Source organism: Scyliorhinus torazame, chromosome 21 (assembly GCF_047496885.1).
Source record: "Scyliorhinus torazame isolate Kashiwa2021f chromosome 21, sScyTor2.1, whole genome shotgun sequence".
NCBI lineage: Eukaryota > Metazoa > Chordata > Chondrichthyes > Carcharhiniformes > Scyliorhinidae > Scyliorhinus > Scyliorhinus torazame.
Window position 1 is genome coordinate 11,252,319 of NC_092727.1, and position 19,298 is coordinate 11,271,616.

At 44.8% G+C, this 19,298-nt stretch overlaps 1 protein-coding gene across 1 annotated transcript in view; it reads left to right on the forward strand.

The window, feature by feature from the left end:
- Window positions 1-19,002, forward strand: part of LOC140398162 (D(2) dopamine receptor B-like) — a 161,453-nt gene extending 142,451 nt beyond the window's left edge. The window contains exons 4-8 of the mRNA XM_072486500.1: window positions 1,489-1,625; window positions 4,449-4,645; window positions 6,303-6,389; window positions 10,719-11,058; window positions 17,953-19,002. Coding sequence (XP_072342601.1) covers window positions 1,489-1,625; window positions 4,449-4,645; window positions 6,303-6,389; window positions 10,719-11,058; window positions 17,953-18,149 — 958 coding nt within the window. The 3' untranslated portion in view covers window positions 18,150-19,002. The remainder of the gene's footprint in view (window positions 1-1,488; window positions 1,626-4,448; window positions 4,646-6,302; window positions 6,390-10,718; window positions 11,059-17,952) is intronic.
- The last annotated feature ends 296 nt before the right edge of the window (window positions 19,003-19,298 follow it).

A 19,298-nucleotide genomic window follows, 5' to 3' on the forward strand; every position in this document is an offset into this window, starting at 1 on the left:
GAAAGATAGAACTATAGAACCCCTGCAGTGCAGCAGGAGGCCATTGGGCCCATCGAGTCAATGCTGCCCCTCTGAAAGAGCTCCCTACCTAGGCCCACAACCCTATCCCTTTAACACCACCCAACCTGTGCATCTTTGGACTGTGGCAGGAAACAGGAGCACCTGGAGGAAACTCACACAGACACGGGGGGGAACGTGCAAAGTCCACACAATCACGCAAGGCCGGAATCGAACCTGGGTCCCTGAGGCTGTGCGGCAGCAGTGCTAACCACTATGCTACCATGCCGTGCCAATCCAAACTGGACCAATGACTCTGATGAATGGCTTATCTGAGTCCTGTCAGCTTCAACCCCTGAAATAACCAGGAACTGGCAAATCCTGATAAGGAACATCCTTTCAGGATCTACCCCGTTATGTTCACTTCCACCACCTCAGCAGTAACATGTTGGAGCAGTTTACCTGCCTTTTTACTCATTGACCACTTTGAAGTGTTTAAGATAATAAAGTTGCAGAGATCGGGGAGACAGAGGGGGAACAATTTCCTCAGGTGGGAGAATCCAGAACAACGGGGAAGAACCTTTAAATTAGAACTAGGTTGTTGAGGGAAGATGTCAGGAAGCACTTCTTTACACAAAGGGTATTGAAAGTCTGGAATTTCCTCTCCCAGGTAGCTGAAGGTCAATTGAAAACTTCAAAACTGAGATTTATAGACTTTTTTTCGGGATAGTTTTTAGGATTATAAACCCAAGGTGGATAAATGGAGTTCAGCCATAATCCAATTGATTGGTAGATGAGGCTTCAAAGGTTAAATGGTCTCCTTCTGTTCCTAATAAACCTGGCAGGTTCTTCAACAAATGGATGATTTGTTCGAACAGATTACTGCCCAGGAGATGAAAGTGAAAATCGATCTCTCGATTTGTCGAGATGTGCCTGTTTCGATGTGTCTGTCTGTCTCGCTCTGCTCCCCTCTCGATCTGCATGCGTGTGCCTGGGACTCTGCCTGTGTCGGTCATCTCTTTCTGTTGACTCGGGTTCAATCCCTGTATTGGCTGTGTCCTTCATGGAGGCGTCTTCCCTTACCTCGCCCCTCACTTGATGTGTTTTTTTCCCCCGCGAGCTAAAATTGACCAATTCTCTCTCTCTGATGGAGAGAGATGTCTATTGTCCTTAATGGATGAAGGCAAATTACCTCTGCCTGCGGGAATTTTGTTTCTGTACTGCAACGTCTCTCTGCGTGTGTTTATCTTATTCTTCCCCTCTATCCCGTCTCTCTCTTCCTAAATCGAGAATGGCTTTGCTTGTATTTGATTATTATATTAGGATTGGAAAGTAAGATAAAACTTAATTTCAAGCAGTACGATATTTAAAAGTTAAAAGTTTTTGACGTAAAAATGGACAAAATATAACAGCGCGTCAGATACAAAGATTTATTATACATGTGCTTTAGCCATTTACTTAATAATCCCCTTGTACTGTGTTGTTGTGCAGGTATACTGCTGTTGCTATGCCGATGCTTTACAATACCCGGTACAGTTCCAGACGAAGAGTCACCGTTATGATCTCCGTTGTCTGGGCCTTGTCCTTCGCCATCTCCTGCCCATTATTGTTTGGACTGAATGACTCAGGTAGCAATATGCTTTTAGCTGAACATGTCCTTCCTTTTGTATTTTGACATGTTATTCTGTTCCTGCTGAGGGCACTGTTAGAGGTTCATCTACAAGGTGCGGCTAGGGTTGACTTGAAGAATCTTTGATTCTGGGGTGGTCCCGGCGGATTGGAAATTAGCAAATGTGACACCACTGTTTAAAAAAGGAGGTAGGCAGAAAGCGGGTAATTATAGGCCAGTTAGCTTAACTTTGGTAGTAGGGAAGATGCTGGAATCTATCATCAAGGAAGAAATAGCGAGGCATCTGGATGGAAATTGTCCCATTGGGCAGACGCAGCATGGGTTCATAAAGGGCAGGTCGGCCTAACTAATTTAGTGGAATTTTTGAGGGCATTACCAGTGCGGTAGACAACGGTGAGCCAATGGATGTGGTATATCTGGATTTCCAGAAAGTTTTTGACAAGGTGCCACAGAAAAGGTTGCTGCATAAGATAAAGATGCATGGCATTAAGGGGAAAGTAGTAGCATGGATAGAGGATTGGTTAATTAATAGAAAGCAAATAGTGGGGATTAATGGGGTTTCTCTGCTTGGCAATCAGTAGCTAGTGGTGTCCCTCAGGGTTCACTGTTGGGCCCACAATTGTTCACAATTTACATAGATGATTTGGAGTTGGGGACCAAATGCAATATGTCCAAGTTTGCAGACGATACTAAGATGAGTGGTAAAGCAAAAAGTGCAGAGGGTATCGGAAGTCTGCAGAGGGGTTTGGATACGTTAAGTGAATGGGCTAGGGTCTGGCAGATGGAATACAATGTTGACAAATGTGAGGTTATCCATTTTGGTAGGAATAACAGCAAAAGGAATTATTATTTAAATGATAAAATATTAAAACATGCTGCTGTGCAGAGAGACCTGAGTGTGCTAGTGCATGAGTCGCAAAAAGTTGGTTTACAGGTGCAACAGGTGATTAAGAAGGCAAATGGAGTTTTGTCCTTCATTGCTAGAGGGATGGAGTTTAAGACTAGGGAAGTTATGCTACAATTGTATAAGGTGTTAGTGAGGCTACACCTGGAGTATTGTGTTCAGTTTTGGTCTCCTTACCTGAGAAAGGAAGTACTGGCGCTGGAGGGTGTGCAGAGTAGATTCACTTGGTTAATCCCAGAGCTGAAGTGGTTGGATTACGAGGTGAGGTTGAGTAGACTGGGACTGTTCTCGTTGGAATTTAGAAGAATGTGGGGGGATCTTATAGAAACGTATAAAATTATGAAGGGAATAGATAGGATAGATGCGGATAGGTTGCTTCCACTGGCGAGTGAAAGCAGAACTAGGGGGCATAGCCTCAAAATAAGGGGAAGTAGATTTAGGACTGAGCTTAGGAGGAACTTCTTCACCCAAAGGGTTGTGAATCTATGGAATTCCTTGCCCAGTGAAGCAGTTGAGGCTCCTTCATTAAATGTTTTAAAGCTAGAGATAGATAGTTTTTTGAAGAATAAAGGGATTAAAGGTTATGGTATTCAGGCCGGAAAGTGGCGCTGAGTCCAAAAAAGATCAGCCATGATCTTATTGAATGGCGGAGCAGGCTTGAGGGGCCAGATGGCCTACTCCTGCTCCTAGTTCTTATGCTCTTATGCTCTTGAGAAGGAAGAGTATAAACTGAGAAAGAGCAAAGGGGAGAAATGAGGTCGGATTATAGAACAACAGTTGAACAGCTACCTACAAAACACACACACACTCATTACGCACATACACACACCTGCAGCACACTTTCCATATATGCACACAAACCATGGTTAAATTGTATGAAATCTACAAGATGCACTGCAGCAACTCACCAAGGCTTTTTCAACGGAACCTTCCAACCCCACAGCCTCCACCACTTCAAGTTCCCTTCCAAGTCGCACCCAATTCCAATTTGGAAATATATTACATTTCTTCATTGGAACTAAATCAAAAGCCCCAACGTCAGCACTATGGGAATACCTTCACAACATGCCTGCAGTGATTGAAGGACACTACGCACCATCACCCTGTCGACGGCCAAGAAATGGTGCCTTGTTGGTGATGTCAGTGTACAAAAAATACATTTTAAAAAATCTTTTGATCGAGTCACTGGGGACAGTTGCTAAATGGGAGGTTAAATGCTTCTTAGAAGGAAACAAAAAAAAATCCATAGTTCCAAGAAAGAATTGATTTTAGTCAGATAATTTCACTTGCTCCATTTATGATGAGGGTGAAATATTACATGCTGTTTAAGCATGTTGAACTTCTTATTTTTTTGAGTGTTTACATCTCTCTGATAGCAAACCGACTAACATATTTGCATTAAAGCCCCTATTAGGGCATTTTACCACAGCTGTTAGCCCATATCAAATGAACAACTCCGAAAAGATTGTGCAAAATAATGTTCTTTCAATGAAAATTAAACCCTAAGGTGCAGTCCAGTGACCAAGGATGTCGATGTAGCAATTCACCATTCTGGAAGATCCTATGATGTTCCAATTCTCCAGTGCCTACTGTGGTGTCATTATATTTAATTAACTATGAAGCCCTCTGGGCATCGTGAAGCTGCAAAAGATGTTATATAAATGCAAGTCTTTCAGGAAGGGGAATGGGACCTCCTCAGGTTTGATGATTTTACTGCAAAAGACTTATCAAACAGCCAATTTGCTTTTGAAAAATATTGAAGGGAGGAGACGGTGGCCAAATCCAACCCAGAGTATAATGGAAGCTTAGCAACAGTGGTTGCATTTTTCACAAATGAGCCAAATTTAGAGCAATATTGTGTAGCACAGTCCTATTCAGTGGCAGTGGGAATAACCTTTCAATCATTTCTAATTGCAGACACCAGGGACGATGCCATCTGCACCATTATCAATCCTGACTTTGTTGTCTACTCGTCCATTTTTTCATTTTACATTCCCTTCATCGTCACACTGCTGGTGTATGTCCAAATTTATGTAGTGCTGCGGAAAAGGAGGAAGCGAGTGAACACAAAGAGGAGTAGCAGGTTTGAGTCGGAAATCCGGGCGCCGTTAAAGGTAAATTTGTCATAGCAAGGTAACCATTGCACAAGGTAACCATTGCACAATGTTCAGCTCCAATTGCATCTCCTCAGGTACTGAAGCAGTCCATGTCCAAATTCAGCAGGAGCTGGCCCAGATTCAGGCTTGGGCTGTCAGGTAGCAAGTAACCTTTGTGCCACATAAGTGCCAGGCAATGATTGTCTCCACAAGGAGATAATCTAACGGCTCCTCTTGACATTCAATAACATTACCCCATAGCTGAATTCCCAACTATCAACATCCCGGGGTTAATCATTTACCAGGAACTGAATTGGATGAGCCATATAAATACTATGACTACATCAGCAGGTCAGAGGTTGGAAAGCCTGCAGCATGTAACTCACCTTCTGACTCCCCCAAGCTTGCCCACAATCTACAAGGCACAAATCAGGAGTGTGATGGAAGACTTCCCATTTTCCTGGATGAGTGCAGCTCTAACAAAACTTAAGAAGCTCGATACCATCCAGGACAAAGCAGTCCGCTTGATTGGCACCCCATCCACATTCACTTCCTCCACCACTGACACACCGTGTGTGCCATCTACAAGATGCACTGCATGAACTCACCAAGGCTCCTTAGGCAGCACCTTCCAAACCCACGACCACTGCCATCTAGAAAGACAAGGGCAGGTGATACCTGGGAGCACCATCACCTGGAAGTTCCCCTCCAAGTCACTCACCATCCCGACTTAGAAATACATCATCGCTCCTTCACTGTCGCTGGGTCAAAATCCTGAAACTGCCTCCTTAACAGCCCTGTGGGTGTACCTGCACCACGTGGGCCCTGTGGGTGTACCTGCACCACGTGGGCCCTGTGGGTGTACCTGCACCACGTGGGCCCTGTGGGTGTACCTGCACCACGTGGGCCCTGTGGGTGTACCTGCACCACGTGGGCCCTGTGGGTGTACCTGCACCACGTGGGCCCTGTGGGTGTACCTGCACCACGTGGGCCCTGTGGGTGTACCTGCACCACGTGGACCCTGTGGGTGTACCTGCACCACGTGGACCTTGTGGGTGTACCTGCACCATGTGGGCTGCAGTCATTCAAGAAGCCCGCTCACCACCACCTTCTCAAGGGTAATTAGCGATGGTCTATTTTTCTTGTATATCAAATAGAGATTTCTGGGTTCAAGCTCCTGTCAAGAATTTAGACACATCATCATGGCTAACATTCCATTATGTTAGTGAGGGAGCACTGTGATGCTGGATGTAACATAATTTAAACAGGATATGACGCCAAAGTGTGGCCTCATGTTACCATGGATCTATTGTACATTAATAGGACTACTTGAAGATCAAAGATCCTCTCCCCAACTAGCTTTACCAAAAACAAATAACCTGATCGATCATCTCATTTCTCTTTTTGGGCTGTTACGTTTCCAAGAATCCTTGTCTAATTTGCTGCACTCACAAGCATTTCAATGCACATGAAACATTGTAAGGGCCTGTTACCCATTTTAGTAAACATATCTAATTTCCCATTACTTTGAGGATGTTGTATTTTAATTTTTTATAATTTCACAGTAGTTTGTTAATTAGGCGGTGGGACGTGGAGGAAATAGTGCAAAATGGGCAAAGCAACATACACATAATTTTTTAATTGCTGGAATAAACAGTCCATTTTGTGCTTTTAGGATAAATGTACCCATCCAGAGGATGTGAAGCTGTGCACAGTAATTGTGAAATCAAACGGTAGCTTCCCAGTCAATAAAAAGAAAGTGGTGAGTGTCGCTAATTCTATTACCTTGTCGATTTGTTGCAGTTATACCCCAGCTACCAATGGCAGACTAATGAGGTTGACAGTTGGAAAGCCCAAGTTACATTGTGAAATGTGCAGGGTTGTGCGTCACCCACGAATGTCACAAGGGAGCTCAATGTGTGTCTGTTTTGACCCAGGTCTTAAGGTTATTCGGTAAGCACAGGTTGGATCATCAACATGAGTAAACTTAGGTCTCCCAGAATTTCCTGTGACTGCAGTGTCATTGTACTTCTGAATCATTGAAAAAATGGCACTGGATCTGAACTCCTAGTTGAACATAGTGCTCTAAAAGCAGATGACGTTATCATACTGCACAAAAGGAGGCTATTCACCCCATCATGCCAGCTCTCGGAAAGAGCTATTCAATTGTTTAAACTCCCCCAATCTTTCCTCCGAGCCTTGCAAATAGTTTTCCCTTCAAGTATATTTCCAATTTGCTTTTGGAAGTTACTACTGAATCTACTTTCACTGCCCTTTCAGGCAGCACATCACTATCAGGGCAACACGATAGCACAGTGGGTAGCACAGTTGCTTCACAGCTCCAGGGTCACAGGTTCGATTCCCAGCTTGGGTCACTGTCTGCGCGGAGTCTGCACGTTCTCCCCGTTTCTGCGTGGGTTTCCTCCGGGTGCTCTGGTTTCCTCCCACAGTCCAATGATGTGCAGGTTAGGTGGATTGGCTATGGTAAATTGCCTTTTGTGTCCAAAAAAAAAGTAAGCGCGTGGAATGCCCTGCCTGCAACAGTAGTGGACTCGCCAACATTAAGGGCATTCAAACGGTCATTGAATAGACATATGGACGATAAGGGAATAGTGTAGATGGGCTTTAGAGTGGTTTCACAGGTCGGCGCAACATCGAGGGCCGAAGGGCCTGTACTGCGCTGTAATGTTCTCTGTTCTATGGGGTTACGGGGATAGGGTGGAACTGTAGGGTTAGGGTGGAGGTATAGGCTTAGGTATGGTGCTCTTTCCAAGGGCCGGTGCAGACTCGATGGGCCGGATGGCCTCCTTCTGCACTGTAAATTCTATGATCCTATGATCATAGCCATCTGCCACAGCACGTTACCCCCCCCCCCACACACACACACACACACTCCCCACCCCCTCCCTCCCCTATCTCCTTTCTTGTTCTTTTGCCAATTGTCTTAAAATCTGTGTCCTCTGGTTACCCCACCCCTCCGCCAGTGGAAAAACAGAAATGAGGAGGAATTTCTTCAGCCAGATGGTGGTGAATCTGTGGAACACTTTGCCACAGAAGGCTGTGGAGGCCAAATCACTGAGTGTCTTTCAGACAGAGATAGATAGGTTCTTGATTAACAACAGGATCAGTGGTTATGGGGAGAAGGCAGGAGAATGGGGATGAGAAAATATCAGCATGATTGAATGGCGGAGCAGACTCGATGGGCCAAATGGCCTAATTCTGCTCCTACGTCTTATGGTCTTAAGGTTTTACCCTATCTAAAGCACATGCGACTTTTGAACATCTACATTAAATTGTCCCTTGACTTTCTCTGCTCAGAGGAGAACAGTCCCAGGTTCACCAGTCTCTCCAGATAACTGAAACCTCTCATCCCCACGAAAGTATTCTTTTTTTTCAGATCCTGAACATGAGTGTTTTGTGTACAACTCACTGCTGGACAGATTACATTCTGTCCTTCTTAAGGAATAGCAAATCCGAAGAAAGTCCCGGGAGAATTGGATTTGAAGAGTGGCTCAAATGTTCTTTAACACCGTTCGATATTAGAACATTAAAGTCCCCTCATAGGGCTGCAGGAAGAACCACTGATAAAATATTCCATCTCCCTTAGCTAATTCATCCATCCAAAATAACATACAGTCGCCACGGCGAAGTATCACATGAGGCAGTGAGGTGTTTTGCTCCCAGTATTTAACCCAAAACTCCCTTCCAAGTGCTAATCACAGTTTGTATGGGCTAAGGTTCCTGAAGTCTTAAATTTACCACTAACCAGTTTGAACATCTGCCCACTGTCCTGGCGCCCTAGTTGTTCCTTTGTTCCTCTATTTAGCGCCTTATTAACCAATCTCCTGTGTTGTTGCTCACAACTGATTAGACATCTACAATGTCATGTTTTAGTTGCAAGCAACATTGTTCAATGTAGCATTTCCCTTCAGTTCTGCTGTTTGTGTACTCTCTGGAGTGACGTTGCCTGACTAGTTATGTCTTGGCATCAATTGTGGGGTATTACATTCGCACACCAGATACCAACAATGCCTAAGATACAGGATCAAAACCCTTATATTTTAGTTTATATGTAAGACTGGGAAGAAATGATTCCCTCCAGGAGTGATTGCATAAAGAAATAGGGAATCCATAGTTTTAAAACAAAACTTTATTATGAATACAACATTAACCTCTTTAACTACACACCTGAAAAGTACAGCTTACTTAAATGTACAGCCCTTAAACATCACCACTCAATTTCCCATTAAACAACAAAAAAAGAAACACACAGCTCTCGATCTACCTTAAAACCAGCATGGCATAGAGTAATACGTGCTTTACAAAACAGGTTTGACTCTTGTTAGAACCCCTTCAGACTCTGGCTAGATGTCTTCAAAATGATGGTTTACCTGGCATGTTTCAGTTTCAGCTTCTTCCTTGTCCCCAGACAAGACTGCTCCGCTATAAATATTAAACAGTAAATATTATTACTCCTTTTTTTAAAATAACTATCCTACCGTGAGAGATTTGTGGACTTAGTATCAGACAGATCAGACTTCACCCTGCTCCAGAGCTTCCTCCAAAAGTCTCTCCAAATATTTTCTATCCCTTGTACCTCAATCACTATCCAGCGGTTCCTGCTGGGAGGTAGCTGTGGATGGCACCAACATCGTATTTGCATAAAGGCCCCCGCAGTTGAATAGCTTACAAACATTTACTGCCCAGGATCACACATGAAAGATTACCATTTGGGTGAGGTACTGGAGAGGTACAGCGACCTGAGCCAAAGAGGCCTAGTAACTGGATTTAGGTGAGGAGATAAAAAGATAAAATGTTCAGCATGAAACTGCAGAAATAAAAGAGTTGCTTTTCAATTGATACTTTAGTTGTACAGAGCTTTAATCAAACCACATTTGGAGTCTTGCCATCTGCTCTGGGTTCTGCATCCCAGATAGGGTTACCAACTCTGAAGTTGGAGTTCAGGTGAAGTTGCAACTGTTCCAGGAGGCTTTAGTCATGTAGTGTCTGATCATGTGACATCTGATGTTGTGACATTTGCAAACTTGGTGTATTTCTTCAAAACCTAGCGGAGGGCTGTGGGAGCTTCCTACAACTGGGAGGCAGCACGAGTGTGTGGAGAAACAGTGCGAGCACAAACCTACATTCTACTTTAAATTGCCCCTGGTTGCTAGAGGCAGTTCCCGTGAAGGACGAATATGAGTCCAAGGACTCCTGGACAATGCCGCTAAGTTGGGAGTCCTACCCTCTGGGAAGGGGTAAAGGTCAGCCAGAGGATGCAGTGCAGATTCACCGGATTGACACCGGGTCTTAGAGGATCAAGTTGGAAGAAAAGGTTGCAGAGGCTCAGCTTGTATTGCCTTGAATATAGAAGATTGAGGGATGATCTGAATGACGTGTTCAAAATGTGAAAACAATTCAATAGGACGTCCAAGGGGAATTTCTTTCGATGGGTGGATCAAGAATACGGTGACATTCGCTGAAAATTAGAGTAAGAAGCCTTACAACACCAGGTTAAAGTCCAACAGGTTTGTTTGGAATCACTAGCTTTCGGAGCTCAGCTCCTTCATCAGGTGAGTGATGACGGAGCTGCGCTCCATAAGCTAGTGATTCCAAACAAACCTGTTGGACTTTAACCTGGTGTTAGAAGACTTCTTACTGTGCCCATCCCTGTCCAACGCCGGCATCTCCACATCATGGCTTAAAATTAGAAGTAGGCCCTTTAGGAGGGGAACGTAAAAAGTACTTTCTCAATTAAGTGTTCGTAGAAATCCGAAACTCTCAAATCTGAAACGCCAAAAGGCTGTGGATGTTGGAGCCATTAGAGATTTCTCGACTGAGATTTTTATTAGGTGGAGTATCAAGGGATTTGCAGCTGAGTTATAGGGCAGCCATTATCTAACTGAAAGGTGGTATAACCTTGAAGTAACTCATGTTGCCAATTTTAAAACAACTGATGTATTATCTTGGTGTAAATTTACTATTCAATGTCCTCACAGGGTCCATTCTTGCTGGCATTGATATTCAGAAGCCTAACATGCACATTGCATATTTATCTGGTTTTGTTTTGGGATATTTGATCCTGGTCCAGGAAGCTGTCAACCACCAGGTCGATTTGGAGATGGAGATGATGTCATCGGCCAGCCCCCCGCCAGCGAAGCCCAAGCACAAAATGGCAGCGGTCAACCGCCAGTTGACTGTGCCAGCACCCTCCAACCAAGGCGCCAGCACCAGCATGCCCTCACCTGGGGGAAGCCCGGTCAAAGGTGAGAAGAACGGACACCCGAAAGACATTGCCAAAGAACCCAAAGCTTTCGAAATCCAGTCGCTGCCAAATGGGAAAACGAGAACTTCACTGAAGAGCTTGAGCAAAAGGAAGCTGTCTCAACAAAAGGAGAAAAAGGCAACTCAGATGCTGGCCATTGTCCTCGGTTAGTACTGCCTAGTCTAAGCTCAGCGCCCACATCATATAAGGCGCTCATAATTTGGGACCACATTGCCAATCCTAATCAGAAATGCCATAATGTGGTAAATGTATAAAATTAAACAGTTGGGGTGTTACATGGAGGGTTTGCTTATCAGAGTTTGCGCTAAAGAATATGCTGAAGTAGAGTTAAAGGAGGTTTTTTCCCGAAATAATATTGCAAATTATATGGACGAGTTTAAAACTAACAGTTTCTGTAACTGTGATAAAAAGGAAGTCCCATTACTTGGTGACCAAATTATCTTATCACAAAATGTAGCATGGGGCTCGCAATATTGCTTCAGTGATAGATCTCAGCTCTAAGCATCTGCTAGGGATAAGGAGCTTAAAGGATGAATGTGGTGTTCAAATAATGAAGAAAGTTGATAGGGAAATTAGGAAATTACCTTTACAGCTAGTGAAGTGATCTAAAATGAGTGATCGTAGTCTAGGCAGCACGGTAGCACAGTGGTTAGCACTGTTGCTTCACAGCTCCAGGGTCCCAGGTTCGATTCCCGGCTCGGGTCTGTGGTGATGTGCATCACTGTAAATACACAAGGGGCTAATGCACATACACTAAGACTAAGTAAACACTAGAGGGAGCACCAGAGGCATCATGACATGCAGACATACAGCTAATGAACACATAGAATAGGACACGACCAATGGGCAGTCAAGACACCCAGAGGTGACACTACCGTAAGGGGGCAACCCATATAAAAGGACAGGGCACACATGCTCTTTCTCCTTTCCACAGACGACACGGGCAGATCGGAAGCATTACACCCACCCCATGGATTAGAGCAGACTGGTTAGTTAGACTGAGTTACTATAGCAAGAATAGTAGGAGAGTCGAACTCAAGTAGGAGAATTGCTAACTGTTCAATAAATGTGTTAAACCTATCTCCAAGTCTAAACCTAGAGTCTACATCAAGGAAGCAGCTTATGCTACATGAAGAAGCAGAACACAACAGGGTCACTGTCTGTGTGAAGTCTGCATGTTCTCCCCGTGTCTGCGTGGGTTTCCTCCGGGTGCTCCGGTTTCCTCCCACTTCCCGAAAGACATGCTGTTAGGAAGTTTGGACATTCTGAATTCTCCTTCTGTGTACCCGAACAGGTGCCAGAATGTGGTGACTAGGGGATTTTCACAGTAACTTCATTGCAGTATTAATGTAAGCCTACTTGTGACAATAAAGATTATTATTATTATAAATGTTTACGCTAAGTCAGTTATAGCAAGAACACGTATTTGCATAGAATTACATAGAAATAACACAGAAATAGGCCATTCATCCCAAATAGTCTATACTGTAATACAAGTAATGTTCCATACTACTCAAACCTCCTTCCAGTCTGTTTCATCTAGCACTTTCACTCAGCACAGACCTGTTCCCAGGATGCCTTCCCCACACAGCCAACAAAAACTCAGCTCAACATCCCCCCTTAAATATCCTTTTTTCCCTTTAATCTTCAATTCCATGGTTATCAGCACCTCTTTAAACTCAACATTTCAAAAATATAAAAATCTTTCATGTTTTTTATTCTCCCCACTTTCAGGTCAAATAAAATTACACAATCTTCCTTTGCTTGTTTATGAAAATTTTTGTAAATTGTAAAAGTCTCTTATTCCCCTTTGAAATGTAACAGCTGAAAAGCCAAGTCCCTATTTAACAGCCGAAAAGCCAAGTCTCTATCTATCTCCTAATGCAAATTTCTAAACCTAACCTATTCGTTGATAAATCCACTTCACTATAGCCTCTTATTACAAATGCATTTGACACCTATATCCCTTTTACATCTCAATTCCCCCAAACTTGTTGTCACAATTAAACTATTAACCTTTCCCTGGGTTAATCAAATCATTTACACACGCAATTCCCCAAAAATGTACATATTTAAAATAACATCCATTCTCACAATTTGAAATTTACTACTCTTAGTTTTATTCTCCCTAATAAGTGCAAAGTATGTCTACAATGTCAAACCCTTTCATAATACACAGTGGTTGGCTTTGTTTCTTCACAGCACAAGAGTCCATGGTTCGATTCCCGCTTGGAGTCTGCATGTTCTCCCCATGGCTACGTGGGTTTCCTCCAGGTGCTCTGGTTTCCTCCACAAGTACTTAAAGACATGCTAATTAGATGAATTGAACATTCTGAATTGTCACTCAGTGTATCCGAACAGGCACCAGAGTGTAGTGATTAGGGGATTTTCACAGCAACTTAATTGCAGTCTTAATGTAAGCCTACTTGTGACGCTAATAAAGATTATTATTTAGTCACCCCTCAACCCTCTCTATACATATCAGCTAAGTTCTACATACTGAGATTTGCATCATAGAGCTCTCACTGTTTCCTGGTCAATACGTTTCTCCCAACCATTGTCGCTAAAACAAATTAACCAGTCATATATTTCACTGTTTGCCTTACTTACGAACAGTGGCAGCTGTGTGTATTATATACAAGATGCACTTGGTTCCTTACGGAGCACCTTCCAAACCATGACCACTATCATCTAGAAGGTCATGAGCAGCAGATACCTGGGAACACCACCACCTGGAGATTCCCCTCCAATTCACTCACCACCCTGGCTTGGAGATATACCATCGTTCTTTCACTCTCGCTGGGGCAAAATCCTGGGACTCCCTCCCTAACAGCACAGTGGATGCACCTGCAACACAAGGATTGCAGCGGTTCAAGAAGGCAACTTGGAATCACCACCTGAAGGGCAACTAGGGTTGGGCAATAAATGCTGGCCCAACCACGACTACACTTCAAAAGTACTCCAATGGTCAAGAAGAATTTGCTACATCCTGATGATGTGTAAGGTCTCTATTACTCAAGAGGTCTTTCTTTTAGAAGCTAAGGCTAAACAATTGGTTCAGTGGGTTAACTGTCACACAGGAGATTTTGGCACTGTAACATTCCATTACATGCCAATGATTCTGATGTGTACTGTGCACTGTGTTTATGTCCTTATTTTCTCTGCAACCTCTCCAGTTCAATTAGACTCAGGTGGCAGTCAGATGTGATCAAATATAAATGAAGTTTATTCATGACTATAAAGAGATCCCATTCATTCAGCCACATAATAAACATTGAATGAGCAGCTTCACATTGTCTGTACAGGAAAGGACCGCAGATATTAAATAATTTGCATTACAATTTATTCCATGTTTCTGACATGTTTAGAGGCACAAAATCAATACAATTATAATATTCATCAGAAGAGAGAGAAAATTCTGAGCCTCCTCTACATAAATATCAAATAAGCAGGCTGACTCATTTGGCTAAAAAAAGAGTTTTATACTGAAAATCATGCCTGAATTTTAGAAAGCACTTGCTTTTAATCCTAACCAAAGCTCCTACCAACAATCACCAAGGCTCTCCTGTTAAAGATCACGGCTAAATTCAGGTCTTGCTATGTAAGACTTCCCTGTCTATTTGTGTGAGAGACAGTGGTGTCGTGGATGTCACTAGACTTGTAATCCAGTGGCCCAGGCTAATGCCCTCATCGTGGGTTCAACTCCCACCAAGGCAGCTGGTGGGATTTGAATAAATCTGGAATTGAAGGTTAGTCTCAGTAACAGTGACTGTGAAACAATCGCTGATTGTCATAAAAACCTAATGAGCTTACTGAGGTCCCCCAGACACTTACCTGCTCGTTGAAATGGCCCTAGCAAGCTACTCAAGTTGTACTGAACTGTCACAGAACTGACTGCAACAATTGGAGGTAAGTAACAAATGCTGGCCCTCCCAGCAACACCCATGCCCCCTGAGAGAATGTTTAAAAATTGGGTAGCTGCATAATGAGGGTATATGGACCAGCCATATAAATGCTGTGGTCACAAAAGCAGGTTGGAGGCTAGGAATCGTGCGGCGAGTAATTCACCTCCTGACTCCACAAAGCCTGTCCACCCCCTTCAAGGCATGAGGCAGGTGTGTGATGGAATACTCTCCACTTGCCTAGATGAGTGCAGCTCTAGCAATACTCAAGAAGCTTGTTACGATCCAGGACAAAGCAGCTGCTTGATTGGCAACCCTTCCACAAACATTCACTCCCTCCACCACTGGCGCACAGTGTCAGCCGTGTGTATCATCTACAAGCTGCACTGCAGGAACTCACCAAGGCTCCTTAGGCAGCACCTTCCAAACCCACAACTACTATAATCTAGAAGGACAAGGGCAGCAGATACATGGGAACACCACCACCTCGATCTTCTCCTCCAAGTCACTCACCATCCTGACTTGTAAATATACCGCTGTTCCTTCACTGTCACTGGATCAAGAATCTGGAATTCCCTCCCCTAGTAGCACAGTAATTTTACCTATACCACATGGACTACAGCGGCTCGAGAAGGTAGCTCACCCACCACCTTCTGAAGGGCAATTAAGGATGGGCAACAAATGCTGACCTAACCAGCAAAGCCCACATCCCATAGAACATAGAACATGGAACAGTACAGCACAGTACAGGCCCTTCGGCCCACAATGTTGTGCCGACCATTTATCCTAATCTAAGATCAACCTAACCTGCACCCCTCCAATTTACTGCTGCCCACGTGCCTGCCCAAGAGTCGCTTAAATGTCCCGAATGACTCTGACTCCACCAACTCCGCTGGCAGTGCATTCCATGCACCCACCACTCTCTGTGTGAAGAACCGACCTCTGACATCTCCCCTATAGCTTCCTCCAATCACCCTAAAATTATGCCCCCTCCTGACAGCCGTTTCCGCCCTGGGGCAAAGTGTCTGGCTATCCACTCTATCCATGCCTCTCACCATGAAATTTTTTAAAAATTGATGATACTATTTACCTTTCCAGGTACCATGGGTGGGGTTCTCCCAGCCACGCGCCGGGCCAGAGAATCCCAGCAACCACACCACGCCGCCCTGACACAGGCGCCACGGAGAATCGGCACGTTTGGCGCGGCGCCGGTCGCGGGCCCTATATGTGGCCGAGTCGCCAATTCTCCGGCCCGGATGGGCCGAGCGGCCGCTCTAACAAGGTAGAGACCCGCTGGTGCCATCCACACCTGGTCGCAGCCGGCGGGAACTCTGCGCGCAGTGTGGGGGGGGCGGCCTGTGTGGGGGAGGGAGGGGGGGCTCCGACCCCGGGGGGGGCCTCTGATGGGGCCGAGCCCACGATCGGGGCCCACCGGTCGGCGGTCCGGCCTCTTGCTCCCCGGGCCTATTTTCTTACGCGCGGCCCCTGAAGTCCTTGTCGGAGCCGGCACGTTGACAGAGGTCACCGTGCATGCGTGGGTTGGCGTGATGCACAGTTCGCGCCGGGATGGGAGGCTGGAGCGGCGTGAACCGCTCCAGCGCTCTGCTGGCCCCCTGTAGGGGCCAGAATCGGCACTCCCAGCGGCCCGTTCACGCCGTCGTGAAACGCGATGGCGTTTCCGACGGCGTGGAGACTCTGCCGCCGAATGGGAGAATCCCACCCCTTATAATCACATGTATACTGAGGCGGCACAGTCATTAGCACTGCTGCCTCATAGCTCCAGGATCCCGGGTTCAATTCCGACCTCGGTGACTGTGTGGAGTTTCCACTTTCTTCCCATGTCTGCGTGGGTTTCCGCCCAGTGCTACGGTTTCCTCCCACTGTCCAAAGATGTGCAGGTTAGGTGGATTGGCCGTGCATAATTGCCCTTTGTGTCCAACAATCTGCAGGTTAGGTGGGGTTACGGGGATAGGGCAGGCTGAGTTGGTCTAGGTGGAGTGTTATTTCAGAGGGTCGGTGCAGATTTGATGGGCTGAATGGCCTCCTTCTGCACTGTAGGAATTCTATGGGACTGAATATTATCAGTGATTGCCTGAGGCAGCTATTAGATCTATTCTCTCTTCTCCAAGTCTTTCGGATGTGTGCTCCCCTTTTTAATTGTCCACGTGATCCGCGATTCTTCAGCTTACCCAAAAGGATTCTTCTTTTCCTCCCTCTTGATCTATCCATCCTTCGACCAACTCTTTCAGTTACCTGTCCCTGTGTGCTCGATCTGATGGGCTGGTTTAGCACACTGGGCTAAATCGCTGGCTTTTAACGCAGACCAAGGCAGGCCAGCAGCACGGTTCAATTCCCGTACCAGCCTCCCCAAACAGGTGCCGGAATGTGGCGACTAGGGGCTTTTCACAGTAGCTTCATTTGAAGCCTACTTGTGACAATAAGCATTTTTAATTTCATTTCATTGATTTAAATGTATAGCATTATACATGATATTTCTAAAATCCTTTTAAAATTTAATAACTTTGGGTGCATTTGGCATCTTACGAGGGAGAAGCATCTTTAGGAAAAGCGAGCGATGGAGAGGTTTAAAGGTAAAATTCTAGAGCTTCAAACCGTGATGCTATGCTGAGGGCGATCAGGAAACTGGGGATGCACAAGAGGATAGAATCAGGGCAACAAAGAGCTCCCAGTATGCTGCGGCGCTGGTGGCGGTTACAGAGTTAGCGAGGGGTGAGGCATTGGATGAATTTGAACACAAGAATGAAAACTCTGGCCGGGTTATTCCGATCGTGCACACAGCGGGATCGGAAATCCTTGCCCAAAGTCAATGGCCTTTTGGCTTCTCCAGATTTTCAATCCCGCCTGGGGTAAGAATCCCGGGCATTGTATCTGAGTCATTGGTAGACCAGGAAGCAATGCAAGTCAGGGAAACGCGGTGGTGATGGTTAAACAGAACTTGGTGCACCTCAGAAAATGGGCATTAGAGTTTTGGCTGAGCTCAAGAATGCAAGACCAACGAGGAGGGCATTAGAATTGTTGAGTGTAATGAAAGTTTCCTCTAAAGGTGTCACCAGATTTTAAATGTATTTTGCCATCAATGTTAAATACTAAGCTCAGCTTCTCTTTTTATTTTACAGGTGTCTTTGTTATATGTTGGTTGCCATTCTTCATCACTCATATCCTCAATATGCACTGCACAAAATGCTTGATCTCGCCAGCAATGTACAGTGCTGTCACCTGGCTGGGATATGTCAATAGTGCTGTGAACCCAATCATTTACACAACTTTTAACGTGGAGTTCCGAAAAGCTTTCATCAAAATCCTCCACTGCTGAAGAATGTACCCAAAGGATGTAATCGTGCCACATTTCGAAGCTCCACCCTGAAAGTGTACAGAGATAGCTTCTCTTGTCAATGACAAACTCTACATGCTCTTCTTTATCAAAGAAGTGCATCTAACTCATGTGTCATTATGGATTGGAAAAAGAATGGCGAAGAATGAAATTTGATCATTGAGGACACTAAGGGGCTTTATGCCTCTTTGCTGTTGATACCACCTGTCCTGCCAGCACTGAGAGTCAATAGCGTGATGTAAAATAAGTCCATCCTCATGGCTAGACATTTCCATGTAACTACTACTCCATGACTGCCAAAAATTGGTTTAGGGTCAGTGAACTTGGGTATCTGGCGGACCGATGGACCAGTCAGATTTGGGTTAGTACCTGGAAAGCAAAAGCAATTCTCACCAGTAAACAACAGGCTTGGGCACCTTTCTCTCATTCACTTTGGAACATTAACTTGGAGAATCAAAATCCTCCACCAGCAACATGCCAACAAGAGATAACATCCCAATATAACAGGATGTAAAGAGCTTATGTTATACTTTGAATGTAATTACTGAAATTAGTATTGGAAAATTTTGTTATTTGAATTATTATGGACTGGTTGTCTGGGGCAGTTTTTTCAAGTAACAGATTTGAAATCATGAATTAATGTTCGCTTAGGCCAACCACAACTAAGATTGCCCAGTGTTTGTTTTTATCTCACTCAGAGATGATGTATTGAAGATAGGACTCGCTCTCAGCCAAACTGAATTATTATCAAACTCCAGCCAATCAAGAATGTAAATTTCGACATACCCCTTTTCACGTGTAGAATAAAGAGGAGTCAGGAGTGTGATAAACTGTATTAGTTTGATATCAGTGGTTGGTCCATGACAATGTGTTGCAATATTCCTTCTCTAGTGAGGAGAAATATCATCGAGGATTCCCACTGCGGATCCAAGAATCTTTCCTGAAAACAGAAGTGGTGTTAGTGTCAGTTGAGGTTATGAAACCCTTCAAGACCTGTTCACCCTCATGCCCAGCTGCCCATTCAATAATGGATTGAACACCTTCAGGGCAGGCTGCAGCAGTTCAAGAAGGGCAGCACGGTAGCACAGTGGGTAGCACAGTTGCTTCACAGCTCCAGGGTCCCAGGTTAGA